Genomic DNA, 22,169 nt, shown 5'->3' with positions numbered 1-22,169 from the left:
CCCGCAAAAATTAAGTTGGTAATAACGAAATTTGACAACTACACATAACCTCAATCAAAAATTAAAACAAACTGTTTAGTAAACACTAATTTCATAATAAAATAGATTATAATGGTAGATTTCTTAGCAGAAAATAATGTTTGTGGCCAAAATATTCTTCAATTGGTGTCGAGAGGTAACGCAATTATAGCGGAAATTTTAAGATTAAAAGATTACATTCCTAATTTGTTTCGGTAAGTAACTTATTTTATAATACTTCTTCAATAATACGTGTTTTAATTATAGGTTACAAAGCAAACAAGATGCCCAAAAGTATGGGGAAATAATCTTGGATTTTGGTTATTTTAAAATTGCTGAAGCGCAAGAATATAAAATTGAAAATAATGATGTAATTATTAAAATACTCTAAACGACGTTTATTTATAGTAAAAATTTTGTAGGCGCTCCAAGATTTGGATGGTGAATTTCGCGACAACCACATCCAAATCATACAAAGATTTTATTTGGTTTTTAAAAGTATTCATACCTACGTTACTGATTTAATACATTATATCGACGAATTAAATGATGGGATGTATCTACATCAATCGTTGGAGAGTGTTTTTAGTGATGTTGAAGGTCGTCAGTTAATGGTATTAATAAATTAAATTACAAATTCTAATCCTTATACCTGATGGCGTCAGATAAATCTTTTTCCTATTCCTCCATCCACTTCTTCCACTCCCTCAGGTTCCTGGCTGATTCTTTTATATCTGCTATTCCCTCTCTTCTTCCTAATTTCTGCTATTCTTTCCTCCCACTTCTTTATAGGTCTTATAGGTCTTTCTCCCTCTTTTTCTTATCCTTATTCTTTGCTTCAAATACTTTTTTGCTATTGTGTTATATTCCATTCTAATTATGTGGGCGTACCAGTTCAGTTGCTTTTTGATCTTATTTCCTCATTCCTTATCCTATCCTACTTTCTCTTCCCCATGAAAACTTTCCATAAAAATTTCATTTCCATTGCTGTGATCTTTCCTTCTTGTTTATCTTGGAGAGTCCATGATTCACTGGCATATGTTACTATTGGGACTACCACCAAGTTGTACACTTTCAATTTTATCTTTTTATCTACCTCCTTCCCAAAAATTGTTCTGTTTAGAGTATGATATATATTGTTTATTTACCTTATTCATTTATGTCTAAATCTATCCTTCCATCTTGTGATATTATACTGCCCAAGTACTCGTATGATGATACTTCTTCCATCTTTTGTTCCTTCATAAATAATTCTTTTGAGTTATTTCTTATTTCCTTTTTATTTATTATCACGATTTTACACGTATTTACGTTCAATTCTAGGCCCATCTTTTCAATTTTTTTTGTCTATATTTCAACTAACTTCCTTGCCATTTTATGGTTCTTTGCTATCAGTACTATGTCGTCAGCATATACTAAATTATCTATTTTTACTGGTTCCAAACTTCTATAACCTATTACTGTTTGATATTTATTTGTTTTTGTTCTTGTATTTTTTATCACAGGCTATCGCCTTGTTTTATTCCCTTGCTCATTTCAAAACTTTTTGATGTTTCTCCTTTCATTTGTACTATGCTCTTGACTTTCTTGTGCAGGTTTTCAATTATTTTTGTTAGTTTTTGTGGTACCATTAGTCGTTCTAGACAGTTCCATATAATACTATGGTTAACCCTGTCAAAAGCTGCTTTTAGGTCCAAGAATATAATGTATAGTTGCCCATCTCTATTATCCTGTTCCCAACGTTTCTTTTTCGCCTCCCTAGCCATATTCTTAGCTACATCTCTGTTCGTTCTATAATTTGCTTTATCCTCTTCCGAATTCGTTCTTATGTATTTCTTCCATGACACTTTCTTCTTCTTGATTGTCTGTTGGACCTCTTCATTCCACCAGTGTTGTCTTTGTCTGATTATTATATTTTCTCATTCCACACACCTCCATAGCTTTATTTCGCATTATCTCTTTAAAAATTCTCCACCTTTCTTCCAGTGTTAAATTCTTTGTTTGTTCTAGTTTTTGTTGTTTGTTTTTTCTTGGTATTTTAGTCTTTCTTCATCTCTTTTCTTTCGATTTCTTTATTATTAATAGTTGCCATGACTAGTGTGTGGGTGGTTCCCATTTCTGCTTCAGTCAGTACCTCCTCGACTTTGTTTTGGAGATTCCAGGTGTATATGATGTAATTAATAATACTCTTAGCATTCCTTTCTTCCGCCACGAACGTATATCTATCTTGCCTCATCTGACTCATTCTTTGCCCATTTCTATTCACCACTGCCTCTCCCTGATCCCCATATTCTGCTATACTATCTGGCCCCTTGTGTATATCATTACCTATTCTCGCATTCCAGTCTCCCATTATAATTACTTCCTCTCCTTGTTCTCTGGATTTATCGAAGGTTTTCTGCAGACTTGAGTAAAAATCTCGTATTTCTTCTTCTTCTGTTCCTTCCGTTGGTGCGTAGATTTGAATTATATTCACTTTTCCGTTTAGATCAATTCTCAATTCCCGAAATTCTTGAATTTACTGATGCATACTTATATTTACTCTTCTATTTAGTTCCTCTGTTATAATTATTAATATTATTGCTCCATGTATTTTCTTGGACTCCTGAAAAGTATAGACTATAATTGTTTGATAATTGTATGCTTTTCCTTACCTCTTCATCTCCTCCATTATTTCCCTTTTCTTTCCCGTTAAAGTTGTAATATTCCACGTTCCCATCTTTATAACTTTCTTATTTTCTCCCTGCTTTTTCTTGCGTTTCTCCTGCCATTTTCATCCTCGGTAAAGTGTCCTCTTCTTTCTACACTTAGTTTTTTGAATTTATAAGGAATTTATATTTCCGAAACTGTACGTTTATTATTCCTGCCACTATCTTCTCCTTGTCGTTTGCTTCACCCTTTACAATTATTTTATTGTATTGTAAACAAGCTTTAACTCCTCTTTCTGAATTTTCTTAGAGTAATCCTCATCTATCCATATGTTCGTTCCTTTCAACTCTTTAGCGTTTTTTAGGATATCCATCCTTCTGCTTCTTCCTGTTCTCTTTATATGCTCCTATTCTACTTGTGACGTCAATATCATCGCTTGTTAAATTTATTCCGATATTCCTTATCAAGTTAATCACCTCATTCTCTCTCTTTTCATAACTTTCAAATCGTTCTTCTTTAATTCCCTTTATTACCACATTTTTACGCCCTACCTCTCTTCCTAGCATATCTATTATTATCTATATAAATCTATACTTTCCTCCTGTTCCACAATCTTCCCCTTAAGTTCCTCATTGTCCCTTTTGTATCCATTCGTCTCCCTTCTGGTGTCGGCTTTATATCTCTGAACATACTTTTACTTTTTTCCATATCTGACATCCTTCATCTATCCGTTCTATCAAATTCGATTTATAGAATTAAATCTTCAGATTTTATGTATGAACCCCAAAATTCCTATTACGGCCCTGTTTATGCCCCCCTAAATTCGTAGTCGTCGTCAACCGATCGGAATTGGTACTCTTATCAGTTAACGGCCCCCAGCCTGATTATATTATTCGTTGTTTTATGAAAATATACCCTGTTTACCAATGATTTCACCAGAAATCCACTTTTCCTCACTATCATTAATGATTCAAATAGCTACTGTTTGTTATTTCTGTTGTGTTTTGTTGTTTGTAATAGTGCGAAGCTCTTTATTTATATGGTACCATGTTACTAATAGTTGATGCCCATATTGAAGGAATTATAAGAGAAAGACTGTTAGTAGCTTATTATCGCTATACACCTCAACAAAGTGATACACAAAGTTGTATAGATGAAGTATGTAAACTCTTACGAGATACGGGTTTAACAACAAAAAAACCGAATAACTATCCAGAAGATTATTTTCGGTATTAATTAGAATTTATCGTATTTTGATTAATTAAGAATTTTCGTTTTAGTCGAATAACTTTACCATCGTCTTACGTTGATATAGTGATTGGGCGTTTACGTTCAGATGATATTTATAACCAATTAACAGTTTATCAACGTACAAAACATCGAAGTACGGCTTTATCATCACAAGCTGCAATGTTATACATCTGTTTATTTTTTTCAACAAACATTTTACACAATCAAACTGCGATAATGCGCGAAATCGTTGATAAATATTTCCCGGATAATTGGGTTGTTTCAATTTACATGGGATTTACTTGCAATTTAATAGAATCCTGGGAATCTTTTAAAGCAGCAAGAACCGCTTTAAATAACACTTTAGAAGTATCAAACGTAAAATTTTTATCCGACTTACACAACAGAAAAATTCAGGAATTATACGCTTTAACATCGAAGTATTTGCAAGAAGGAATTATAACAAGAGATAATTTACTATCGATTATTAACAATATAATTAATTTATTAAAAGATTGTAACGTAGTTGTACGCTGGTTAGTTTTACACACATCGAGCGTGGATGAAAAGAATAAAAAAAGCAAACAAATTCGTGATATGGTCATCACCGAATCGAAGTGTGAAAATAATCATATTTTTAAATTATTATTACACACCGCCCAATTAGAGCTAATAACACGGGATATATTCAAAAATTTATTAAGCGAAAAAGAACAAAATTGGGAAGACCTAAAAAAAGAAAGTTACAACAGCTTAATCGAACTCTCAGAAGTTTTTGGTGGCACCAAACCTTTAACCAGAGTTGAAAAAAATCCCAGCTTAAACAAATGGTTTTTAGAGATAGCAAAACAAGTCGAATCTTTAATCCAATCTGATAATGCATCAGCAAGGAAACTAATTCAACTTATTCAAGCTTTAGAAGAAGTGCAAGAATATCACCAACTTGACGCTCACATGCAAATCGTTCAATTTTTATCCGAAACGCGTAAATATTTAAATCAAATGATCGGCAACATGAATATAAAAGAAGATATTTTAATTACAATGCAAATAATCGGGGATATAAGCTATGCATGGGAATTAATCGATTCATACACCCCAATCATGCAATCGGGCATTAAACGCGATCCTAATTTAGTAATTCAATTAAGAGCTGTTTTTTTAAAACTAGCCTCGGCGTTAGAAATCCCGTTATTACGTATTAATCAAGCTCACAGTGAAGATTTCGTTTCCGTTTCTCAGTATTTTAGCGGAGAACTTGAAATATATATGCGCAAAGTGCTTCAAATTATTCCAAGGATGATGTTTGAAAAATTAGCGAAAATCATTGAGATGCAAACGAATGTTTTAAAAGAATTACCAACTAAACTCGATAAAGATAAAATTAGGGAATATGCTCAATTAAAAGAACGCTTTGAATACGCTAAATTAACACATTCAATTTCATTATTTAGTATGGGTAAGTTATTTAAATACAGATTAAGTTTATTTTAAAGCTTATGTTCAAATAGGAATGCGAATGATGAAAAGTACTTTAGTTGGTGTGATTTGTTTGGATCCAAAAAATTTATTAGACGATGGTATTCGCAAAGAACTTGTTCAACACATTTCAAAAGCGCTTCACAAAGAATTGGTGTTTTCCCCAAAAGGAAAACATGAAGATTTTTTGAGTAAATTAAAAACGTTAGCCGCTATTATGGACGGTTATAAACGCTCGTTTGAATACATCCAGGTAAATATTTCTTTTTGTTATTAATTTTTTATAAAATTTTTTTGTGATTTAAGGATTATGTAAGCATAAATGGTTTAAAAACTTGGCAAGAAGAAGTTACACGCATAATTAATTACAACGTCGAGCAAGAATGTAACGGATTTTTAAGAAATAAAGTCCATGCATGGGAGAGTGTGTATCAAAGTCGAATAATTCCTATACCAAGTTATTCCCCGATTGATACTGTTAGCGAAAATTTTATTGGCCGATTAGCAAGAGAAATTATTCGTCTAACAGATACAAAGTAAGTGTATTATATAACTAAGATATGCGTTCTGAATTTATAACCTAATAAATAAACTGATATATAACTATGAGGATCCTTGGAGACTTGGATTACCTTAAATATATCATAGACAAAATCATCACCACCATTATCACAGTAGAATGCCTGCATATCTCAAATGGAATATTGGTAAATATATATGTTTCTTAAATAGACCTGCAAATAGTTTCTGTCGTTGATCACAGTATCTTAGACAAGCGAAAAAGATATGGTCTAGAATCTAGATCACCCTCTTCGCTACATTCGCATAGTGGGGTATTTTAAATTCAAATTTTGAACAGATAGGTGGGGCATAGCGCATGTTCTATTCGAATTCCAGATGGGGAGGTGATCCTGTAATATTATTTACACTTTAAATCATGTATGAATATTGAAAAAGGTTTTACTGTCTGTTCTTTTTCTAAATACTCGAACCACTGCCTCAGCACTCAATCGCACAGTCGATTTCAAAGAAGTTTAGTGCCTTTATCTATACTTGTGTGTGCTTCACAATTTCGGCTGCAGAACAACCTCAACCTCTAAACAAAACACTCTTACTAAAAGCAATTGTAGTGTCATTACAATGAACTCTCGTCCAAATTGCCTCTGCAGCTTAGCTGCTTCGGCTTCTAAATAATGGATACATATTGAGAAAAGGTTTTACTTCCTGTTTCTTACTGTGTACTTCAACTCATGTCTCGGCAGTAGAATTACATTGGCGTCTAAATAATGCGTGTATATTGCAAAAGATTTCATTTGTCAACTTGAAAACTGAAATGTAAATTTTACTTTCAACCTGTTAAATTTGCAATTCACTAAAGTTCAAGTAACCTTCAGATGGTTACTTCTCCTATCTTCTAACACTCTGAACACATACGATTTTTCGTCCTAGTTGGTGGAATAAACGGATATCTTAGTCATGACTCCTCCATCATCATAATATATTAAAACACGAGACGTATATAATGCAATGTATTTTCACGACTAACATTTAAACATATACTTCATCTAGCAAATCTGAAGTGACACTATTATGGTCAAACGTAAGCTAGCATGAAGTTTTATACGTAGGCAACGGCCATACTACAGTGAATGTACCGGTTCTCGTCTGATCACCGAAGTTAAACACTGTCGGGCGCGGTTAGTACTTGGATGGGTGACCGCTTGGGAACACCGCGTGCCGTTGCCTTCTTTTTGGTTTTTTAATAATTTAATAAATAAGAATATGTTTTACACTTTCAATCAAAATATACAGGGTAATTCAAATTCGACCCCCACCATTGGGATCTCAGAAACCATAAGAGATACAGAAATGGTTAAATGGGGGCAAAGTTGCGTATCTTAGAGGCCATCATTTTTCAACTAAGTTTTTCTATCTAGCCGTTTTAGTTTTTAAAATATGGCCGAAAAACAAAAAAATTACTTTTTCGTTTTTTGCCTATAACTCCATTATTTTTCGTTTTTTGCCTATAACTCCATTATTTTTCGTTTTTTCATGAATCTGAAAAAACATTCTTAAGGCAACTTTTTATGAAAAATGTCGTGACACAACTAGAAATTTTCTACGACGTTTGGTTTTCGTGAAACATGGTTTCTGCGATCTCAATGGTCTGGGTCGAATTTGAATTATCCTGTAGATTTTATGTTTTTTTAATCTATTAACAGACTATTAATCTAATACAAGCTCATGCCTACAAGAGCCGTGTTCATATCGTTGATAAAACCACTCCACTTATTAGCTTTCAATTACACCTTTCTACACATATTTGAGCTATATCTCCTTATATACAGAGTGGATCGGGACAAACGAATCAAACTTTAGGAGTGTATTGTACGCTTCAAAATAATGTAAAAAAACTCATGTTGTTATCTGATTTTCATTTTTTTTTCATTTTCGACAAGAGCTCTTTGTAAATGAAGCCGGAAATGTTTAGAAGTTAATGGCGATATTTTCGAACAATCATTAAAATAACGTTGATGATCAATATTTAATGTTTAAGATTTTGTTTAATTGTAGTTATGCAGTAAGAGTCATGCAATAAAAAAAAAGAAAATCGGATAAGGACATATCAGTTTTTTTACATTATATTTTAGTGTACAATACACTCCTAAAGTTTGGTCCGTTCCTCCTGACTCACCCGGTATATAATAATTCAACTGATATCATCCAAAGCCAACACTGCTTAAATGATGCAACATCCACAAAGAAGGTTCTTTTACTAATAAAAACTATTATAATATTCCTGGAACCAGTGCAAGACATCTTACTCTGTAGCAACAAAACCATCGCTCTTTCTTGTAATTTGAAGAACTTCTAGAACTTCAACAAATCAATGAATTGAACATTATAGCAGTAATTGCTACGCGAATGATTAATGTCATAGCAAAGAAGATGCGCAAACGATTTCTTTCACATTGTACAGGTGTCCAAATTTCGATGGGTTTGCAGGGTATCTCAGTTATTATGAAAGATAGAAAGTTGCGGTTTTCGCGAACCTGATCTACTTTTTTGTGAAACTTACAATGGCACAAATCAAATTTTCATAGCCCTCTTCGTTTTTGATATACAGGAAGTGTTTCAAAATTTACGATTTTCAGACACCCCTGTATCTCGGCTATCCAGTACTAACTTAGTAAAAAAGTAGAAACGGGTTCTAATAGATTTTTTCACGTAGAATCCAATGGTGCACCCTGTATATGGAAAACTACTGGCACTATTTTAATGTAAATTTGCATACAGGGTTTATCCGAGGAACGCGATTCAGCTAAAATATTTTCAGTTTTCTGCAACTTTCTGATATACCGGAAATGGACCATTACTTCGTTATTTTAAATGGAATGTCACAATAGACAACCTAAGCCTTGACGTCATAGAGATGACTCCAAACATTTTCGTTACTATACTCCGTTTTTAAACCAGGAGTATTTTAAATTTGTCACCAGATTGACCTTGCACGTGATTGGTTGAATGCGAGGAAGGTTCACACACAGGCAATTTTGAATTTTGGTTTTGAATTTGAAGGTTAGGTAATTGATAATTCGACAGTTTCGTGTCATTATTGTATATTTTGTGTTCTTAAACCCTTTTTTATTATATTTTGAAATAAATACACTCATAACTTCAATGTTAATCTGTATGTATAGTGTTGACGATAACAAACGAAAATAAATACAATAATAAGTAAATAAATAAATAATAATTATTAATTTAAATTTACCGCCAAAATATCTAGTGATATTTTCTGGTGATTTTTCCCATTGTAAATCTGACTTTCGCGTTTACTCCTCCTGGTTTAAAAACAGAGTATAGTTCTAGTGCAAGTGTTAGTTCTAGTTTTAATTGTTATTCAGCGCTAAGTTGTATATTTTTAAGTTTCGGGTTTAGCCCTGTGTCTTCAGACGCTGAATGTTAGGTAAGGTTAGTTTTGTTTACAAACATTAATTATACCATGAAGTATTCTTTGGCAATTAGTAATGGCAATTATAGCGTGAAGTTTTCTTTTGTAATGTCAATTATAGCGTGAAGGAATGTTCGGTAAGGTTAGTTTTGTTTACAAACATTAATTATACCATGAAGTATTCTTTGGCAATTTGTAATGGCAATTATAGCGTGAAGTTTTCTTTTGTAATGTCAATTATAGCGTGAAGGAATGTGAGGTAAGGTTAGTTTTGTTTACAAACATTAATTATACCATGACGTTTTCTTTGGAAATTAGTAATGGCAATTATAGCGTGAAGTTTTCTTTTGTAATGTCAATTATAGCGTGAAGGAATGTTAGGTAAGGTTAGTTTTGTTTACAAACATTAATTATACCTTGAAGTTTTCTTTGGCAATTATACTCTGTTTTTAAACCAGGAGGAGTATTTCAAATTTGTCACCAGATTGACCTTGCACGTGATTGGTTGAATGCGAGGAAGGTTCACACACAGGCAATTTTGAATTTGAAGGTTAGGTTATTGACAATTCGAAAATAACGAAAATAAATACAATAAGTAAATAAATAATAATAATTATTAATTTAAATTTACCGCCAAAATATCTAGTGATATTTTCTGGTGATTTTTCCTAGTGTAAATCTGACTTTCGCGTTTACTCCTCCTGGTTTAAAAACAGAGTATAACGGTAAATCACCATATGCAATTTTTCATTAGTGTTAAAATAAAATAAACTAAGTGATGACATTTCAAATGACACTTTTTGGCGATTTATCGTTAGTAACTGTGGTTAGCAACGAACTTGTTTGGAGTCAGTATAAGCTCCGCCCATCTCTGTGACGTCAAGGCTTAGGTTGTCTATTAAGTTAATGAAAAATAAAAAATGGCAACGGCACGCGGTGTTCCCAAGCGGTTACCCATCCAAGTACTAACCGCGCCTGACAGTGGTTAACTTCGGTGATCGGACGAGAACCGGTACATTCACTGTAGTATGGCCGTTGCCTATGTATAAAACGTCATACTAGCTTACGTTTGGCCATAATAGTGTCACTTCAGATTTACACAATGTGTTGTCGGGAAAATACAACGCATTACATACGTCGTGTCGAGCAAAATGTTGCATTGCGTTGCAATATAATAATATATTCCACCAACTAGGACGAAAAATCGTATGTATTCCTGCTTCCAGCGCCTCAAATGAATGAGCGTTCAGTTCCGTAAACACACATGTATTATTTAGACGGCGGATAATGGCGTCTATATTTGGGATAATAATCTTATTTATCAAATTATTGGGAAATCAAAAAAAAAAAAAAAAGGAAGGCAACGGCACGCGGTGTTCCCAAGCGGTCACCCATCCAAGTACTAACCGCGCCCGACAGTGTTTAACTTCGGTGATCAGACGAGAACCGGTACATTCACTGTAGTATGGCCGTTGCCTGTGTATAAAATTTCATACTAACTTACGTTTGGCCATAATAGTGTCACTTCAGATGTACACAATGTGTTATCGGGAAAATACAACGCATTACATACGTTGTGTCGAGCAAAATGTTGCATTGCGTTGCAATATAATAATATTTTCCACCAACTAGGACGAAAAATCGTATGTATTCCTGCTTCCAGCGCCTCAAATGAATGAGCGTTCAGTTCCGTAAACACACATGTATTATTTAGACGGCGGATAATGGCGTCTATATTTGGGATAATAATCTTATTTATCAAATTATTGGGAAATCAAAAAAAAAAAGAAGGCAACGGCACGCGGTGTTCCCAAGCGGTCACCCATCCAAGTACTAACCGCGCCCGACAGTGTTTAACTTCGGTGATCAGACGAGAACCGGTACATTCACTGTAGTATGGCCGTTGCCTGTGTATAAAATTTCATACTAACTTACGTTTGACCATAATAGTGTCACTTCAGATGTACACAATGTGTTATCGGGAAAATACAACGCATTACATACGTTGTGTCGAGCAAAATGTTGCATTGCGTTGCAATATAATAATATTTTCCACCAACTAGGACGAAAAATCGTATGTATTCCTGCTTCCAGCGCCTCAAATGAATGAGCGTTCAGTTCCGTAAACACACATGTATTATTTAGACGGCGGATAATGGCGTCTATATTTGGGATAATAATCTTATTTATCAAATTATTGGGAAATCAAAAAAAAAAAGAAGGCAACGGCACGCGGTGTTCCCAAGCGGTCACCCATCCAAGTACTAACCGCGCCCGACAGTGTTTAACTTCGGTGATCAGACGAGAACCGGTACATTCACTGTAGTATGGCCGTTGCCTGTGTATAAAATTTCATACTAACTTACGTTTGACCATAATAGTGTCACTTCAGATGTACACAATGTGTTATCGGGAAAATACAACGCATTACATACGTTGTGTCGAGCAAAATGTTGCATTGCGTTACAATATAATAATATTTTCCACCAACTAGGACGAAAAATCGTATGTATTCCTGCTTCCAGCGCCTCAAATGAATGAGCGTTCAGTTCCGTAAACACACATGTATTATTTAGACGGCGGATAATGGCGTCTATATTTGGGATAATAATCTTATTTATCAAATTATTGGGAAATCAAAAAAAAAAAGAAGGCAACGGCACGCGGTGTTCCCAAGCGGTCACCCATCCAAGTACTAACCGCGCCCGACAGTGTTTAACTTCGGTGATCAGACGAGAACCGGTACATTCACTGTAGTATGGCCGTTGCCTGTGTATAAAATTTCATACTAACTTACGTTTGACCATAATAGTGTCACTTCAGATGTACACAATGTGTTATCGGGAAAATACAACGCATTACATACGTTGTGTCGAGCAAAATGTTGCATTGCGTTGCAATATAATAATATTTTCCACCAACTAGGACGAAAAATCGTATGTATTCCTGCTTCCAGCGCCTCAAATGAATGAGCGTTCAGTTCCGTAAACACACATGTATTATTTAGACGGCGGATAATGGCGTCTATATTTGGGATAATAATCTTATTTATCAAATTATTGGGAAATCAAAAAAAAAAAAAAAGGAAGGCAACGGCACGCGGTGTTCCCAAGCGGTCACCCATCCAAGTACTAACCGCGCCCGACAGTGTTTAACTTCGGTGATCAGACGAGAACCGGTACATTCACTGTAGTATGGCCGTTGCCTATGTATAAAACGTCATACTAGCTTACGTTTGGCCATAATAGTGTCACTTCAGATTTACACAATGTGTTGTCGGGAAAATACAACGCATTACATACGTCGTGTCGAGCAAAATGTTGCATTGCGTTGCAATATAATAATATATTCCACCAACTAGGACGAAAAATCGTATGTATTCCTGCTTCCAGCGCCTCAAATGAATGAGCGTTCAGTTCCGTAAACACACATGTATTATTTAGACGGCGGATAATGGCGTCTATATTTGGGATAATAATCTTATTTATCAAATTATTGGGAAATCAAAAAAAAAAAAGAAGGCAACGGCACGCGGTGTTCCCAAGCGGTCACCCATCCAAGTACTAACCGCGCCCGACAGTGTTTAACTTCGGTGATCAGACGAGAACCGGTACATTCACTGTAGTATGGCCGTTGCCTATGTATAAAACGTCATACTAGCTTACGTTTGGCCATAATAGTGTCACTTCAGATTTACACAATGTGTTGTCGGGAAAATACAACGCATTACATACGTCGTGTCGAGCAAAATGTTGCATTGCGTTGCAATATAATAATATATTCCACCAACTAGGACGAAAAATCGTATGTATTCCTGCTTCCAGCGCCTCAAATGAATGAGCGTTCAGTTCCGTAAACACACATGTATTATTTAGACGGCGGATAATGGCGTCTATATTTGGGATAATAATCTTATTTATCAAATTATTGGGAAATCAAAAAAAAAAAAGAAGGCAACGGCACGCGGTGTTCCCAAGCGGTCACCCATCCAAGTACTAACCGCGCCCGACAGTGTTTAACTTCGGTGATCAGACGAGAACCGGTACATTCACTGTAGTATGGCCGTTGCCTGTGTATAAAATTTCATACTAACTTACGTTTGACCATAATAGTGTCACTTCAGATTTACACAATGTGTTGTCGGGAAAATACAACGCATTACATACGTTGTGTCGAGCAAAATGTTGCATTGCGTTGCAATATAATAATATATTCCACCAACTAGGACGAAAAATCGTATGTATTCCTGCTTCCAGCGCCTCAAATGAATGAGCGTTCAGTTCCGTAAACACACATGTATTATTTAGACGGCGGATAATGGCGTCTATATTTGGGATAATAATCTTATTTATCAAATTATTGGGAAATCAAAAAAAAAAAAAAAGGAAGGCAACGGCACGCGGTGTTCCCAAGCGGTCACCCATCCAAGTACTAACCGCGCCCGACAGTGTTTAACTTCGGTGATCAGACGAGAACCGGTACATTCACTGTAGTATGGCCGTTGCCTGTGTATAAAATTTCATACTAACTTACGTTTGACCATAATAGTGTCACTTCAGATTTACACAATGTGTTGTCGGGAAAATACAACGCATTACATACGTTGTGTCGAGCAAAATGTTGCATTGCGTTGCAATATAATAATATATTCCACCAACTAGGACGAAAAATCGTATGTATTCCTGCTTCCAGCGCCTCAAATGAATGAGCGTTCAGTTCCGTAAACACACATGTATTATTTAGACGGCGGATAATGGCGTCTATATTTGGGATAATAATCTTATTTATCAAATTATTGGGAAATCAAAAAAAAAAAGAAGGCAACGGCACGCGGTGTTCCCAAGCGGTCACCCATCCAAGTACTAACCGCGCCCGACAGTGTTTAACTTCGGTGATCAGACGAGAACCGGTACATTCACTGTAGTATGGCCGTTGCCTGTGTATAAAATTTCATACTAACTTACGTTTGGCCATAATAGTGTCACTTCAGATGTACACAATGTGTTATCGGGAAAATACAACGCATTACATACGTTGTGTCGAGCAAAATGTTGCATTGCGTTGCAATATAATAATATTTTCCACCAACTAGGACGAAAAATCGTATGTATTCCTGCTTCCAGCGCCTCAAATGAATGAGCGTTCAGTTCCGTAAACACACATGTATTATTTAGACGGCGGATAATGGCGTCTATATTTGGGATAATAATCTTATTTATCAAATTATTGGGAAATCAAAAAAAAAAAGAAGGCAACGGCACGCGGTGTTCCCAAGCGGTCACCCATCCAAGTACTAACCGCGCCCGACAGTGTTTAACTTCGGTGATCAGACGAGAACCGGTACATTCACTGTAGTATGGCCGTTGCCTGTGTATAAAATTTCATACTAACTTACGTTTGACCATAATAGTGTCACTTCAGATTTACACAATGTGTTGTCGGGAAAATACAACGCATTACATACGTTGTGTCGAGCAAAATGTTGCATTGCGTTGCAATATAATAATATTTTCCACCAACTAGGACGAAAAATCGTATGTATTCCTGCTTCCAGCGCCTCAAATGAATGAGCGTTCAGTTCCGTAAACACACATGTATTATTTAGACGGCCGATAATGGCGTCTATATTTGGGATAATAATCTTATTTATCAAATTATTGGGAAATCAAAAAAAAAAAGAAGGCAACGGCACGCGGTGTTCCCAAGCGGTCACCCATCCAAGTACTAACCGCGCCCGACAGTGTTTAACTTCGGTGATCAGACGAGAACCGGTACATTCACTGTAGTATGGCCGTTGCCTGTGTATAAAATTTCATACTAACTTACGTTTGACCATAATAGTGTCACTTCAGATGTACACAATGTGTTATCGGGAAAATACAACGCATTACATACGTTGTGTCGAGCAAAATGTTGCATTGCGTTGCAATATAATAATATTTTCCACCAACTAGGACGAAAAATCGTATGTATTCCTGCTTCCAGCGCCTCAAATGAATGAGCGTTCAGTTCCGTAAACACACATGTATTATTTAGACGGCGGATAATGGCGTCTATATTTGGGATAATAATCTTATTTATCAAATTATTGGGAAATCAAAAAAAAAAAAAAAAGGAAGGCAACGGCACGCGGTGTTCCCAAGCGGTCACCCATCCAAGTACTAACCGCGCCCGACAGTGTTTAACTTCGGTGATCAGACGAGAACCGGTACATTCACTGTAGTATGGCCGTTGCCTGTGTATAAAATTTCATACTAACTTACGTTTGACCATAATAGTGTCACTTCAGATTTACACAATGTGTTGTCGGGAAAATATAACGCATTACATACGTCGTGTCAGGCAAAGTGTTGCATGACATTGCAATATAATAATGTTCTATATTCCCGCCGAATATGTCGTGCAACTCTGAAGTGACACTATTATGGTCAAACGTAAGCTAGCAGGAAGTTTTATACGTAGGCAACGGCCATACTACAGTGAATGTACCGGTTCTCGTCTGATCACCGAAGTTAAACACTGTCGGGCGCGGTCAGTACTTGGATGGGTGACCGCTTGGGAACACCGCGTGCTGTTGCCTTTTTTTGCTTTTCCAATAACGAACATTTTCTAGTAACGAACTGTTCTAATAAGACCAATAAAACGCAACTTTGGAAACATTATTTAGCAAAACATTTACATTGACATTACCTGAAGATTATTCATCGTAATTTTAAGAATAGGCTTTAGTATCCACAAACCATATTCAATTCTGGATCTGACTATTGCTCTATACCACGGTGTATAAAGAAGAGGTGGATAAACGACTGTTATGCCCACTTTTACCACCTCTTGATAAATTTAACCGATAGATAAATTGGCGCTCTTAACCAATGAGAGCGCTTAAAACCGCTGTAACCATGGTAATTATCTATCAGATAAATTTATCAAGAGGTGGTAAAAGTGGGCCTTAGTGAAGCGCAACGTTTAAATCGACTGGAGTAGTGGGGGTAAAAGGACTAGTAGAGGTTTGGTTCGAATAAAATACCACTAATTTATTCAACCAATTTTTATTTTTTAACAAGGGTAATAAAATATATAAATAGGTGAAACAAAATAAAATCTAATGAATGTCAATTTAGTAAACTATTTATGTTTTTAGCAATTTCGATTCCTTTCTTTTATTAGCTGAAGGTTTCGTATTTTGAGCGTCTTCTTGTATCACAAATTGTTTCATTCTACGGAGAATATAATAATGTATAGCAAAACTAATAATTTCATATTTATGATCGGTACAAGGAAAAGAAAAATTGTAGTTTGTGATCATATCGTCTACTGTGTCGGCGTTAATACTACACGATTTTTTATTTATATAATATGTAAAAAAATTCTCGATTTCATTTATTAAATGAAACATGCGGATATTTGGATGTGTTAGAAAACCCCTTTATATTAGTTAATGTTGCTTCCTTATTACATCCTGTGCCTAGAAGAGCTTTATGACATAGTTCGCATGTAGTTCGTTTTAATAACTTAAAACAAATAAATTCAGTCATATGATAAATGACGCAATCCAAAATATCGCTGTTAGCGAAATCACCAACGGGAATATCAGAAATATTCCAAGAAGATGTTTCTACGAGGCCGCCTAATTTATTTTTTAGATGTGTTTTCTTCTTTCGGATATATTGGTGGTTTTAGAAAATATTTCCGTGTATTCTCTAAATTCAAATTTACTCGTATCTGGCTTATCATATTCTATTGAACAATTTCCAAATTTAGGTGGTTTAACTAATTTATACACTGACAACATTCTGTAAAGTTGTAAAAATGTTGCTAAGGTAGGGTGGTCATTACATCCTCCAGCTTAGCGTATGCTTCCAAAAAATCGCTATAAACGTTTTATGTGAAAATTAAAGTTGTATTGGATTAACACCTACCTCTAATGGATCTTGATTCATTTTTGCAGTCAATACATATTTAAAATCACATTTTTCTAACAAGTATCTTGTTAGATCTAGTGTGGAGTGTAATGAAACACGTAAACCTTCTGCCGTAGATTTAGTTAAAAATTGGCTTTTATTTATTTGTCCATTTATTACACGACATGACATGATCGTTTATACCGAATTTTTTGTCAGCACGTGTTTGTGTGTATTTTTACACATAAAGAGGCTAAATTTTTCAACGCAGAAACTATGCCCAGAAGTACAATTTGGTACACAACATTTATTAACCATTTTTATTTATAAAATATTTAATTATGCGGTACAACAGTCGAAAAAAAACAACTTGTCGTAGCGCGTCCGCTTGCCGACTAGGCCTTTTACCCCCACTATTCTATGCCACTTACGCGTTGCCGGTCGAGCCATATAGAACACATACGCCACGCCAGTCGATACACCACCTCTCTTTTATACACCCTGCTCTATACCTATCTTATTTGATCGCGTTTTTCTTTTAAAACTAATTTAATACAACTGTTAATTTACACCATTATTAAAAAAGAACCACTGACTAAAGCATAGCAGTGATCACTGCTCGAGAAATAGCAAATCAAGATAGCGTAGTTTATACTATTAACCTATAATCTGTTTTTAAACCAGGAGGAGTAAACGCGAAAGTCAGATTTACACTATGAAAAATCACCAGAAAATATCACTAGATATTTTGGCGGTAAATTTAAATTAATAATTATTATTATTATTTATTTATTTACTTATTATTGTATTTATTTTCGTTTGTTATCGTCAACACTAAACATACAAATTAACATTAAGGTTATGGGTGTATTAATTGAAGACGCAAAAGAGTTTAAACAAAATTTGCCACAATGACACGAACTGTCGAATTATCAATAACCTAACCTTCAAATTCAAAATTGCCTGTGTGTGAACCTTCCTCGCATTCAACCAATCACTTTCAAGGTCAATCTGGTGACAAATTTAAAATACTCCTCCTGGTTTAAAAACAGAGTATAGCTACTATGCGTCAAAAGTTGTAATACATTTTCCGAAGCTACTAAAACGTTAAAAAATAATGAAAATAATTTTTTTTTCAAAAATTATAAGCGATCGTGAAAATTCTTTCAAGTAAAAGTTATGTGAAATTATGCTGTCTACTCAACTAAAGAAAAAAAAAATAGATTTAAAAAAATAGCGAAATTAGTACTCACATCCGGTACAACTGGAAGTACAAAGAGAATGATTTCATGTCGTAATAATCCGCTTTAACGGCCTAATCATGCATTCCAAATAGGTTTCTTATATCACTAACAATAAAAAAAAAATATGGGGTGAGCCATTTCTAAGGGACACCCGGTATAGAATACTTAATATTATATGATCACCCCCCCATTTCGAGTTTGCTAAGGATTTAATTAGGTTAATATCTTCTTTACAGGCCTTCACTATTGTATTAATTGTTCTTTCCAACTTAGTTTCCCGTTGATATGATATCCCAAATACCATCATATTCAATGATTGGATGATGTATATTTCTTTTTCTAGTGAAAAGAACTGCTTTTATTTTTTCTAGTGATATCTCAAGTTGTCGTTTGACTAGAACGGATTTTACGACCTCTAGTGCTCGATTCATGTGATTTTCTGCAGTTTCAATGTTAGCAAAAGTACAATACAACAAGTTCAATCTGTTCTTGACTAGGGGAGGACAGATATACAGGGTGAGTTTTTTTCCATGATTAGTATGGAGATCTCGAAAACTAGCGGACATAGAGAGACTATTAAATAGGGAAAGAATTGCAGTTTTATGAACTCTAATGAGCTTTTTGTTTTTTTGATGAAATGCATGGCTAACTAGATATCTCGAAAAATCGTTTTTTCGTTATATCGTTCGATACCTATTGCTCCGTTATTATTGATTTTAGGAAAAATGTGTAAAGGAAAAATTTGTAGGATATTACATGTTTGATAAAACAGTCTAACTGATTTTTTTATTTAAGCAATAATTTTTGAGTTATGACACAAACTTGTAATTTTTCTAATGGAAACCCTAGTTTACCATGACTTTATAGAAAAGGCTTTTTCTCAACGATTCTAATGATATACCACTTGACATAGGTATTTTTATTAATAAATAAATTATAGCCATTTATTCTTTTCATTTGCAAACTGTTCAGGTAGTACGCTATGGAAACAATTGATAAATACGTTTGGTTATGACAGTTTAAGGCAAACGTTTGTTTCCCTTAAGCAAATTTTGATATCTAGTTAGCCATGCATTTCATGCAAAAAACAAAAAGCTCATTAAATTGAGTTCATGAAACTGTAATTCTTTCCCTATTTAATCGTCTCTCTATCTCCGTTAGTTTTCGAAATCTCCATACTAAACATGGAAAAAACTCACCCTGTATATTGAATAAAATCGAACTTCTCTGTGGCCCCTGTAGCTTGTTCTGTTGTCATTTTTAAAATTAAGTAAACTTAAGTAAACAATACTCGGAGAAAATCTCCGAGTATTGTTTTTGAACAATCGCTGAAAAAACTGGAGGAGTATTTCTACCCTGCATAATCTGGATCAACGTATGGATATGGACATTATCATATGCCGCACGTATATCAATAAACACAGCCAGTAGACAACTTCTTTCTACCAAGACATTTCGTTTATCCATTACCAAAGTTATCATAGCATGATACCTGGTCTTTTTAGGTTGTGTTTAAGTCTTGTCATTAATCTCAACGAATTGATTTCGTAACATTTCTTTTTATTTTCAGAACTACTTCATACATTGAACAAACCGCAACGTGGTATGATGTAAAAACTAGGAAAATTATCGTTAATAAACAGACGATTAATTTAATTATGTCAGCTATTGAAGTTACCGGTTTAGTTGGTTTAGATCGTTTATTTTCATTTATGATAACCACAAATCTCCAAAAAGTAATAACAATACTTGAGAATAAAGACAATAAAAATGTAACCTGGACGAATGTTATGTCTGCAATTAACGGTGAATTAAAAACGATCGAAACCAACGCAAACATTTCGAAATATTATCAAAATTGTATTAATCGCACCACGAAGTTATTCGTTAATTTCTTAGAGTTGGTGTTAAATATTGGACAATTACAATTATTAAGGAATTTAATTAATTTTCATTTAAATACAACGTGTAAGTTTAATTCGAAAAATTTAGAAGCTTCTTTGAGTGCGTTAAATAAGTACGTATTTTATTTCATTAATTTAATGCAATAATAAAGGATTTTAATATTTTTAGGGCTCTTCTAAGTGATATTCTTAATCATTCAGAACCAACTCCACCAGAAGACACCCTTTTTAAATTATCTCAATATTTTGATTACACCGGAATGAATAATCCATGTAATAAAATTTATGTTACTGTTAAAACTAAGGAAGCCTATGCTTCCATTTTATTTATGTTTGTTGTTGCTCATTTACAAAAATTGTATTTCTTTGTATCAGGCGGTAAGTGTTTTAAAAATGTTATGGTTAATAAATTAATTTTGAATTAATTTTAGGGAATATAAAACGAACAATCGATCAATATGATGGCCCCCCTTTAATTTTTGGATTGCACACAGTTATTAAACAATTTAATACGAATTTAAACGATTTATTTATACAATATTTATGTAAATATGTTATTCAATTATCAAAGCAATCAAGGTAAATCATTAATTAAATCATACTAAGGATTTTATATTTCATTTTTTTTTAGTTTAAAATCAATGGATGTTAATCAAGATGCATTTTTAGCATTAAAATTTTTAGATTCTTATGCAACCTTATCAAAAACATCAAAAGAATATTTAAGGAACCATGTACCAGATGAATTATTTTATTTATATCAATCAATATGTACTGTAAATGCATAAATTGATTACTTTTTATTATATTTATTTTATATACAAATTATAATTAAATGTTTACACAAATTATTTATATTTAAGAGTTCTTTTTAACCCAGCTGTATAATCGAAAAGCGTCGGGTTTTTAAATTCACCTTTCATATCCAAAATATAATAAAAATTATGATTTTTAACTTTTATGGGTAATTGTGTGGTAGCAGTACTTCTTGTTTGCACTGAACTCATGTCACTTAAAGGTACAGTAACCATTCGATTTTTTCCAAAGGGTGTGTAAGTAACAAATGTACATTCTCCTCCACCTTTTCTCAAAACTAAATATCTTACTGATCTTAAAGTGAACATCCACGACACGGTTAATATTCCATATCCTAAAATATAACAAAAATTAATCCCTTAATTTAAGAACAAATAAAAAAGAAACCTATAATAAAACTTAATACAGCTAAAGAATTCCGATACTTATTTTCCCCCAAATTGATCTTTCTCCACCAAGAAGTTTCTTGTGTAACTTCAACTGGGGCATCTCTCAACGTTGTGTAAGCAAAATGCGACAAATAGCCCCAAAATCCAAACTGGGTTATTGCAAAAACGTTTAGATAAACAAAAAATCTTGGATTTTCGTATTTGTAAAGAATAACATCTTTTATAACGTTTGTATTCACATCTAATGTAGAGGTTGAATTCAGTCTTACAGGTTTTATAAAATAACGTAATTTATCTTTAAGAATGTGCTTTATATTATTAAAAAGAATCATATTAAACCTTATTTTGTAGGTTATGTGAGGTTATCCCGTTTTTAACACACCAACGTGAAGTTCGTTAATTTTTATGTTGGCAATATTAACGTTAAATATTAAAATAACCTCAAATTTTGTTTGTATTGTCAAAAAAAAGCTCTAATCTAAGTAAATTAAATCAAAAATAAATTTATTAATAATTATTGATAAAATTAATCATTGCTTGATAAGTTAATTAGATATTGTAACTTTCATATTATCTTTTAAAGT

The 22,169-nt window shown here is 33.9% G+C and overlaps 2 protein-coding genes and 15 non-coding genes across 17 annotated transcripts; 3 read left to right on the top strand and 14 right to left on the bottom strand.

Moving 5' to 3' along the window:
• Positions 1-38: 38 nt before the first annotated feature.
• LOC111421054 (WASH complex subunit strump) lies at positions 39-21,237 on the top strand. Its single transcript, XM_023054170.2, has 11 exons — positions 39-233; positions 286-388; positions 441-632; positions 3,688-3,896; positions 3,948-5,356; positions 5,409-5,629; positions 5,683-5,912; positions 20,047-20,493; positions 20,550-20,758; positions 20,812-20,959; positions 21,012-21,237. The coding sequence occupies exons 1-11, from the start codon at positions 112-114 to the stop codon at positions 21,166-21,168; spliced, it is 3,447 nt and encodes a 1,148-aa protein (XP_022909938.2). The 5' UTR covers positions 39-111; the 3' UTR covers positions 21,169-21,237.
• On the top strand, positions 7,004-7,122 carry LOC111421159 (5S ribosomal RNA). Its single transcript, XR_002707159.2, has one exon. It is a non-coding gene; the product is annotated as a 5S ribosomal RNA (ribosomal RNA).
• Positions 10,253-10,371, bottom strand: LOC111422444 (5S ribosomal RNA). Its single transcript, XR_002707331.2, has one exon. It is a non-coding gene; the product is annotated as a 5S ribosomal RNA (ribosomal RNA).
• Positions 10,690-10,808, bottom strand: LOC139432662 (5S ribosomal RNA). The gene has a single exon (XR_011642414.1). It is a non-coding gene; the product is annotated as a 5S ribosomal RNA (ribosomal RNA).
• LOC139432661 (5S ribosomal RNA) lies at positions 11,121-11,239 on the bottom strand. The gene has a single exon (XR_011642413.1). It is a non-coding gene; the product is annotated as a 5S ribosomal RNA (ribosomal RNA).
• Positions 11,552-11,670, bottom strand: LOC139432660 (5S ribosomal RNA). The gene has a single exon (XR_011642412.1). It is a non-coding gene; the product is annotated as a 5S ribosomal RNA (ribosomal RNA).
• On the bottom strand, positions 11,983-12,101 carry LOC139432659 (5S ribosomal RNA). The gene has a single exon (XR_011642411.1). It is a non-coding gene; the product is annotated as a 5S ribosomal RNA (ribosomal RNA).
• LOC139432658 (5S ribosomal RNA) lies at positions 12,419-12,537 on the bottom strand. Its single transcript, XR_011642410.1, has one exon. It is a non-coding gene; the product is annotated as a 5S ribosomal RNA (ribosomal RNA).
• On the bottom strand, positions 12,851-12,969 carry LOC139432657 (5S ribosomal RNA). The gene has a single exon (XR_011642409.1). It is a non-coding gene; the product is annotated as a 5S ribosomal RNA (ribosomal RNA).
• On the bottom strand, positions 13,283-13,401 carry LOC139432656 (5S ribosomal RNA). The gene has a single exon (XR_011642408.1). It is a non-coding gene; the product is annotated as a 5S ribosomal RNA (ribosomal RNA).
• LOC139432655 (5S ribosomal RNA) lies at positions 13,719-13,837 on the bottom strand. The gene has a single exon (XR_011642407.1). It is a non-coding gene; the product is annotated as a 5S ribosomal RNA (ribosomal RNA).
• On the bottom strand, positions 14,150-14,268 carry LOC111422447 (5S ribosomal RNA). Its single transcript, XR_002707334.1, has one exon. It is a non-coding gene; the product is annotated as a 5S ribosomal RNA (ribosomal RNA).
• LOC111422446 (5S ribosomal RNA) lies at positions 14,581-14,699 on the bottom strand. The gene has a single exon (XR_002707333.1). It is a non-coding gene; the product is annotated as a 5S ribosomal RNA (ribosomal RNA).
• LOC111422438 (5S ribosomal RNA) lies at positions 15,012-15,130 on the bottom strand. The gene has a single exon (XR_002707327.1). It is a non-coding gene; the product is annotated as a 5S ribosomal RNA (ribosomal RNA).
• LOC111422442 (5S ribosomal RNA) lies at positions 15,449-15,567 on the bottom strand. The gene has a single exon (XR_011642416.1). It is a non-coding gene; the product is annotated as a 5S ribosomal RNA (ribosomal RNA).
• LOC111421160 (5S ribosomal RNA) lies at positions 15,793-15,911 on the top strand. Its single transcript, XR_002707160.1, has one exon. It is a non-coding gene; the product is annotated as a 5S ribosomal RNA (ribosomal RNA).
• LOC111421057 (transmembrane protein 223) lies at positions 21,162-22,150 on the bottom strand. Its single transcript, XM_023054173.2, has 2 exons — positions 21,584-22,150; positions 21,162-21,530 (listed from the first exon to the last, which is right to left on the bottom strand). The coding sequence occupies exons 1-2, from the start codon at positions 21,915-21,917 to the stop codon at positions 21,229-21,231; spliced, it is 636 nt and encodes a 211-aa protein (XP_022909941.1). The 5' UTR covers positions 21,918-22,150; the 3' UTR covers positions 21,162-21,228.
• Between the last annotated feature and the right edge of the window lie 19 nt (positions 22,151-22,169).

The sequence above is a fragment of the Onthophagus taurus genome, chromosome 1 (assembly GCF_036711975.1).
Source record: "Onthophagus taurus isolate NC chromosome 1, IU_Otau_3.0, whole genome shotgun sequence".
Lineage (NCBI taxonomy): Eukaryota > Metazoa > Arthropoda > Insecta > Coleoptera > Scarabaeidae > Onthophagus > Onthophagus taurus.
This window is presented reverse-complemented; position numbering and strand designations above follow the sequence as displayed.

Coding starts and splice junctions, on each gene's coding strand:
- LOC111421057 (XM_023054173.2), bottom strand. CDS start 21,917: ATGATTCTTTTTAATAATATAAAGCACATTCTTAAAGATAAATTACGT. Junction 21,531..21,583: donor TGTATTAAGTTTTATTATAG/GTTTCTTTTTTA, acceptor GTTATATTTTAG/GATATGGAATATTAACCGTG.
- LOC111421054 (XM_023054170.2), top strand. CDS start 112: ATGGTAGATTTCTTAGCAGAAAATAATGTTTGTGGCCAAAATATTCTT. Junction 20,494..20,549: donor TCTTTGAGTGCGTTAAATAA/GTACGTATTTTA, acceptor TAATATTTTTAG/GGCTCTTCTAAGTGATATTC. Junction 20,960..21,011: donor CAATTATCAAAGCAATCAAG/GTAAATCATTAA, acceptor ATTTTTTTTTAG/TTTAAAATCAATGGATGTTA.